The 7,865-nt window shown below is 37.0% G+C and overlaps 1 protein-coding gene across 1 annotated transcript in view; it reads left to right on the forward strand.

Annotated features, from left to right (window-relative positions):
• HNRNPLL (heterogeneous nuclear ribonucleoprotein L-like) overlaps nt 1-7,650 on the forward strand; it is a 17,578-nt gene extending 9,928 nt beyond the window's left edge. The window contains exons 6-12 of the mRNA XM_009877417.1: nt 1,980-2,051; nt 3,448-3,665; nt 3,805-3,926; nt 4,372-4,573; nt 5,531-5,588; nt 5,703-5,801; nt 7,424-7,650. Of these exons, the coding sequence (XP_009875719.1) occupies nt 1,980-2,051; nt 3,448-3,665; nt 3,805-3,926; nt 4,372-4,573; nt 5,531-5,588; nt 5,703-5,801; nt 7,424-7,479 (827 nt within the window). The 3' untranslated portion in view covers nt 7,480-7,650. The remainder of the gene's footprint in view (nt 1-1,979; nt 2,052-3,447; nt 3,666-3,804; nt 3,927-4,371; nt 4,574-5,530; nt 5,589-5,702; nt 5,802-7,423) is intronic.
• Nucleotides 7,651-7,865: the final 215 nt, after the last annotated feature.

Here is a 7,865-nt window from a genome sequence, read left to right on the forward strand (position 1 = left end):
AAGAGTGTTTCCATATTTGTGCTTCAGCTGACTCTTGCAGCAACATTGTTTGGCTTTTGAACTTAATATGACCCAAACTGTAGGGATCTGACTGCAGCAAACAAATTCTTAGCCCAAAAGAATTTCATTCTGAGGACAAGCATGCTGATTTTGCTAATAATATTTTCTTTTTAAGGAATGGGTTTTAGTTATTTATGATAACAAATTACAGACTTGCCCATAGTATTTCTCCACTTACGTAAACTTCCTAACAAGTGCCTGTTGCTATGAACCCGTATTGCATTAGATTGAACCAAAAAAAAACCTGAATTTTAGTATTCTGCTTGCTTTTAGACAGACAGTTCAAACTGTAGGTTGGAGCATTTCTTTTGGTGGTATTACCAGCATACGCAGTGACTCAGGGACCTTGTTCAAAAACAAGACCGAAAACCAACAAACCCCAAACAAGCTAGATTATAAAGAATCTTTCTTTTCCAAACTGTTTTTAACACTGATCAGTTCTCGTATTTCAGTGCCTGTTTGCCCAAGTTTTTGTACTGGCATAACTGAGGGACTTTGTTCAAGGAAGAAACAAGCATGAGGCAAGGAGACAGCAATGGACTCACAATCACAAGGAGGATGTATTTGTCAAACTGTGTTCTCCCAGAATTCTTCATTTGAAGAGTATGGTCCTTTACTACTATGTGTAGTTTCAAACGATTTAGCGTCACAGATTGGAATTATAAACTTGCTTTTTCTGAAGGATAAGTACTGCATACGGTTTAAACGCTCAAAATATTTGATATGACTTAACTAGAGTCAAGAACCAGAGCTGTCACCCTGAAAATGGAACAGAAGAGCAAAACTTGACAAAAGTAACCTTTTTTTCTATATATTTGAAGGCATCCAGCACTGTTTTCTCCTCAGGCTTTATTGAAAAAAGTAAATGCCTGGCTTGGAACCTGTCCTGAAATTTATGAGCAGAAAGAGCACGTGTGTTTTCATCTCCCACTGTTGTGTTTTCTAATGCAAGTAGTTCCTGTTTTTCAGGGAAAAATCATCCAGCTGCACTGGGCTGCAGTTGCCATTTTAAGCAGTCGTAGTTGAATTTCCTGAGAACTATTGTAACCTGCTAAATGTCTTGCCCCATCTTTTTACCAGGGCCTTTTTAAATTGTGGGAAAGTGATCATTGCTTACCACAAAGAAAGCTGGAAGTTTAGATTTTCTTTGTAATACAGCACAGATGTGATTAGAAAATACAGCTTTGGCTGTGATGCACTGCTTTCCTCCAATAATGTAGACCCCTTCCTTAACTTTATAGCCTAGAGAACTGGGTTTTCTTAAAGGATTGACTGTTGTTTAAGTGCATTATTCAGTGATGTTATTCAACTAAACTGTTCTGTGCTACTGATAATGCAGTAATGTACAATCCTTTCAGCACGCCCATAAATCAGTAGGTGTTCTGTAAGTATATATGTACACATATGTAATGCTCTCTGTTTACTGATTATGAAACCGTGTAATACAGGTTGTTGTTGGCTTATGCTGAAACTTCTTGAAAGAAGCCCACTTTGAAAATGTGTTGCTGTTGAAGCTAATATTATGATTCAGGTACTGTCTTTCAAAAGTACTGCATTTCCAATTTGTTTTAAGAGACACATAGGTAAATCCTGATGTATGGTGTTATCTATAATAATGTGTGGCGTCTGTTTAGGAAAACTATTGAGTATTTCCATAAATTTTAATTGTCTGCATCTCCTCATTGGCCACTGCCCCTAATCAACTTAAGTGCAATTTGTTATACAGATGGTAGTCTTTTAATTTTGGTGTCCCAGGGCTACAGCTTGTGGTTTTAGACTTATAATGAATGAGAAATTGTTTATAAAATTAACAAGGACTCACATTACTTTTTAGCTTCTTAACTAGAAGCTTTGTGTCTTTACTGGAGAAATAATAGTTGTGCATACTAAATTGTTTTCTTTCCCTTCCCACATGTTAGACAGAGGGAAGGGCCGCCAGAGGCAAGCTATTTTGGGAGAGCACCCGTCATCATTTAGACATGATGGCTATGGTAAGTAACATAGGATGACAAGTGGTTGTGATTTCTTTATGTGGAATTTTAAATAATCAATGCTAAACTGTGGACCCGTACAGCATGAATAGTTCACTATTGTGCTGTGTGTGTGGTGGTTCACTGAAATCTGTGCGTGTTCGTTGCCGAACCTCTTCCTTTCACGGGAAGCATCCAGCTCTACATTTATTCCTTGGAAGAATGTTTCCTTCCAGTTGCCAGCACCCTAGCAGTGGATGGAAAATGACGTCTGTACTGAGAAAGCCGTTTTCTTTTAGAGAACGGCATCATAGCTTGATGCAACACAAAGCTCTCTGATATTCTTGTGTGCAAAGCTGTGCATTGTGGGCTTTGCATTTCTTCAAATTTAACTAATTCTGGAAAGGTATAGCTGTGTGACTGTATAAGAATGACGTTTTGGAATTAGTGCTATGAATTGCTGCTGCTGTTCCAGTGCTATCTGTAAATGAGGATCTCCTGTCACTTTAATGTGTTGGACCAAGAACCTCAGAGTTGAGAAACTAATGTCTGCAGTTAGATGAGACTTTTCTAGTTGTTTACTCTCTTAACTGTCAGGTGCAATGTGATTTGTCTTGCCTCTTTCTTTGCAAATGTATTTGTATTTTACAATGTAGGTTGAACTTCTGCCTACTCTTTCCAAAGGTTCTTCAAATCTCTGGAATTTCCAAGTTTCACCTTATATTCACTGATGTTCTTATTTCATTCTTCTGTCATACACTTCTACTTTAAGTAATGTGCCTGTTGTCCTATACACTGTCTCCCTCTCATTACTGCTTTTTGCTGGGGGCGGGGGAAAGACAAAAGGTTCCTTCTGTACTTGGCTGAGGTGAACTGACATTAATTTTTGTCTCAGAGGGACACGGATCGTCTCCTCGGTCTGTAATACTGGTGTTTTCTATAAACAGAAGTATTGCATACTGGTAATGTCTCTTCATTAAAAAAAAAAATGGTTATTTCAATGAATTTCTCACTTTACCTGTAGGGGAAAATAAGACGGCTTCATTTTGCATGAATGCAGGGGTTTAAGTATTCCTGTTTCTTCCAAATGAGCTGTTTATAGAAAGGCAGTCTTCTGACTTCATCTCTTTTCTCAGGAAAAGAACTGTGTCATCCTCTCTCCTGACATCTGGCTAAAAGTTCACTCCAATTAATTAGTTTTACCTACTTTGTATTATTCTTTCTTAGTGTCGTGTAGCTGTAAGTACATATGGTGATATTGCTGAAGGATTTAATTATTTATTTTTTTAAAAAATTGGGAAAAAATAACAGAAACTTAAGTAATATTGTTCCTCCCCCTCTAAATATGCTTTAATGCATTATTAAATAGTGAATTGTGTTTCAAACAATATGAAAGCATGGTCTTTCATCTTCATAGGGTCACATGGTCCTTTGTTGCCCTTGCCGAGCCGGTACCGAATGGGATCTCGGGACACTCCAGAACTTGTTGCTTATCCGTTGCCCCAAGCATCGTCCTCTTACATGCACGGTGGAAATCCATCTGGGTCAGTTGTCATGGTTAGTGGGTTGCACCAGCTGAAGATGAACTGTTCAAGGGTCTTCAACCTGTTCTGCTTGTATGGAAACATTGAGAAGGTAAGACATAGTGTATTAGAAACTTGGAAACTACTGTAGTAATGTAAATTATTTTGGAAAAAGCCTTATTTCCTAATAACTTAAAAAAGTCTTGGTTGGACTGTTTGTTACAACATCATTTTTCCCTTATCTATCTTAGGTGAAATTTATGAAGACTATTCCAGGCACAGCACTGGTTGAAATGGGTGATGAGTATGCCGTGGAAAGAGCTGTCACCCATCTCAACAACGTCAAGTTGTTTGGAAAGAGACTTAATGTCTGGTAAATATATTTTATCAGATTAATATACCAGTGGGCAGATGGAATGAGGTTGTAAGTGGACAATATTCCGTTGTTCTCTTGTCGTTATTGGAGTTATGATTTCCAGTTTACAGCTATTCTTTATCTATTACTACTGATAATTTTATTTATTGCTCTTTGTTACTCTATAGTAGTAGATATTTATTAACAAAATATTAAATATGGGCATTGTGTGGATTAGCTATTAATAAATTGTATTCCCTAATATGTTTTATCCATCCTTTCTACATTTTTTTAAGAAAGGTGTCAAATCCAACCCATCTTGTTCCCGTTCTGTTTCAAATTGTTGCAAAGAAATGTCAGCTCTGTTCTGGTTAGATAAACTGTGTGCAAGCTATGCAAATTTTAGATGATAAAGGATTTTTATCCATGTAAAAATATATATATATATATCTTTAAATCCCAGTGTTTCCAAGCAGCATTCAGTAGTTCCAAGCCAGATATTTGAACTGGAGGATGGCACAAGTAGTTACAAGGATTTTGCAATGAGTAAGAATAATCGTTTCACCAGTGCTGGCCAAGCATCTAAGAACATCATCCAACCACCCTCTTGTGTGCTGCATTATTATAATGTTCCCCTGTGTGTAACTGAAGAAACATTTGTAAAGGTAGGTGGTTGAAGTTACTGTGACATCTAGTGTTCTGGGGCTCCATTTTAATTTCACCCTGTGCTACTTCAAAAAAAAAATAACTGGGATAGTTAAGCATAGCGACTGGAAGAGCCTGTTTTTTAAAGTAAGTCTGTCGCCTCTCTCTGTCGAAACTGCTGTATTTTCACAGTTCTGGCATTTTTTGCTCTTTTTTTGTGCGTTGTTTTTTTTTAATGTGAGAAACAAGGTCTTGGAGATGAAATTGAGGAGCTTAATGCATTTTTTTGTGAAGGAAGGGGAGAACACACACAAAGCCAAATACAGGGAAAGTTAGGACTAAAGTTCGCGAAAGATGTGCTGACTCCCTGAGATAGTTACTCTGATGACTGCTAGGATGTTTCAGAGTGGAGAGAAGCACACACCTAGAGCAGTTTCACAACTGAGTCCTAAATGAACTCTGAATATTTAAAGCATCTAATACTGGCCTCTCAAGTGGAAACAATGATAAAACTGATGATGGTTCAGTGAGTTCTTTTTCAGTTCAATAAAATTTTTCTTTTTTTTTCAAGTTCTCTGTGAAAGCTCTGATTCATGAGTGGTGAGCTTGTATGTGCAACTTCTGAGCTGTTTTGGAAGTGGGAATGTCAAAAAGAAGAATTTGTTTTTTATTTATATATGTTGTTTGAGGTGGTAGTGATATTGTGCTCTTAAGAATTTTTGTGCATATAAAATCATATTTATCATGGGGCAGCACAGATATAGGAGCCTTGTTTTGCATGCTATAGAATGGTAACTCCTGAGAATACCAATATAAATACATTTTTTAAATAATTTGCCACAAAATCTGGGACGCTCTCTTAAAAAGAGTCAGTGTTTTCTTTTTTGTGTGTCTCTTCCAGGAACTTGAAATTTTTTGCTAATGTGTTTATGTGCATTTTTACTGGAGATTTACCTCTTATTTTATTTTTGTGACAGTTATGTGAGGATCATGAAGTTCTCAACTTTATTAAATACAAAGTGTTTGATCCAAAACGTAAGTAAACTTTGACCTGTTGGGGAAGATATTTGAATTCTAGTTCTGATAAAAGCATACTCTGTGAGGAGATGTTATCGATCCCCTCCTCTTTATTATTTCTTGTTTTGACAGCTTCTGCCAAAACGCTGTCTGGTCTGTTGGAATGGGAATGTAAGACAGATGCAGTGGAAGCTCTCACTGTACTTAATCACTACCAGATAAGAGTCCCAAGTAAGTCAATATTACTGATCTTACTGCTAACTTTTTTTTTGTATTTTCTTTCATGTTGATACTGCCTTTATAAAAAGTGAGGCTTCAGCAGCTCAGTGTGCAGCTGAAAGCTGCATATATGTGTACATATGCTGTATTTTATATATATACACATATACTGTACTACATACATTACAGTATGCATTACAGTATTTAATCTCTAGTTTAGATTCCATTAGTTTCTGTTTAAATGGCACCCCTTCTTAGTTTCTGAGTGAACCTGCAGAACTCAAAATATGCTCTGCAACTTTTGAAGTTATGCAAAAACGGAGGAAAAAAATACTGGTTTGGGGTAAAACAAAGGTAGGCAGAAAAAAAAGGATGTAAATCCACTGTCATAGAAATCAAACTTAATGGATAATGTCTTACTGAAGCTTTTTATGTCTGTCTCAATAAATACCGTATCTTTGGGCAGGAGATTCAGTTACAGAGCTTACTGCTCTGAAATAACTGCTCTTCTAGTTGGTTCTCTTTCAGATCAGTAACTGTGAGTCCAATCCACTCTTAGCTCTAAACTAGTAAGAATGGAGGGAGGTGTTCACCTGCCAAACATGTATATAATAGTCCGGATCTGCACTGGACAATTAAGGTAGTTTACTGAATTAAATGGATTTTTTTCTGGGTGTTCATGATCATAAATTTGAATCCAGTGTCTAATATTATTTTAAACTACCTTCTTTAAATTATTATAAATTTGTTTTCCTCTCAGGTGTTAGCAATCTGAATCTTTCCTAGCCCATCTCCACCCACACCCTTTTGTCCACCTTCTCAATAATTTGGGGACAGAATATTTAAGATATTCCTGGTAACACACTGTTCACAATTTCAAATTTATTTCAATTTGGAGAGATGATGACAGCAGAAGAACTTACTCCTTCAACATGAAAAAGGCAAACCCTAATGTATAAGCGAATGTGTCTGTTGCAGGAAAAGATTTATTTTAAAACGAGGGCTGTTGGTTAAGACTTAACCATAAAAAGATAGAGGTTGGCTGAATCAGGAGGACATAACTTTTATTACCTGAGAGGCAAGTGTGTGCTGCCATCCACGGGTCTTGACAGCCTTTCCAAATAGAAGGGGGTTGTTTTATGCTTCACTCTGGAGCGGCGTGAAGGGCATGCTGTGCATCCTGCTGTGCTTTCCTCCATCAACACTTGTAAATAATGTCCAGTGCCACTCTGGTACAAATGCCACATTCCAAATCTTGACTTTCTTAAATAGCTATGCCTTTTGTCTTTGAAACTGCCTATTAAATACTACTTTTAGACATAGTTCAGACAGGAAGAAGGGCAGCAATAATGGAAAAGTCTTTCTTGTGTGTAGCACAGCATTTGGAATTCTGTCTACATTCCCTTGTGACCAGATCCATCACTTTGGTTTTATGTCTGAAAAATGCTGGTAGACTTAGCAGTAACAGCTATTTGCAAGTCATCTGGTGTCTGCGGGCCGCTGTGGGGGTTGGTGGGTTGATGTGAGCGTTAAATCTACAGAACTGGTAAACTTGTCAGATTGTGCAAGGTGATCAGCGGGAGAGCTCTGCTCAGTAAAACACCCTGAGTGTGTTCTATGTTGTCTCCTGACAGATGGCTCCAACCCTTACACCTTGAAGCTGTGCTTCTCTACGTCATCCCATTTATAGAGAAGAGGACAGACAACATGTTAAGAGCTACATTCACCTTGTTTTGCAAGTTTAAAACTACACTTCATTCACAAAGCTCTGAAGTGGTTGTTCTAATGTTGCCTTGTTTCAACTTAATTCTAATATCTTTTATCTTGTTTTATAATAAATGGATGTTCCTTCATAAGTACAGAACAGGTTTTTTTTTCTTTTTGCCTCTGAGAAATACATGTTGTAAGCTTACTATAAAGTTTGTATTTTGTTAGTGTAGTATCTTAAAATGTCTAAAGCAGTACCAGTAGTTTAAACAAGATTTTCTTCCAAAAATGAAATATATTTGCATTTTCAATAACGCTAAAGATTAGGAAGTATTTTTCCATTTGTAGTCTTAATTGGCAGATAGAAAT

Source organism: Apaloderma vittatum, unplaced genomic scaffold (assembly GCF_000703405.1).
Source record: "Apaloderma vittatum isolate BGI_N311 unplaced genomic scaffold, ASM70340v1 scaffold41939, whole genome shotgun sequence".
In the NCBI taxonomy this organism is placed as follows: Eukaryota; Metazoa; Chordata; class Aves; order Trogoniformes; family Trogonidae; genus Apaloderma; species Apaloderma vittatum.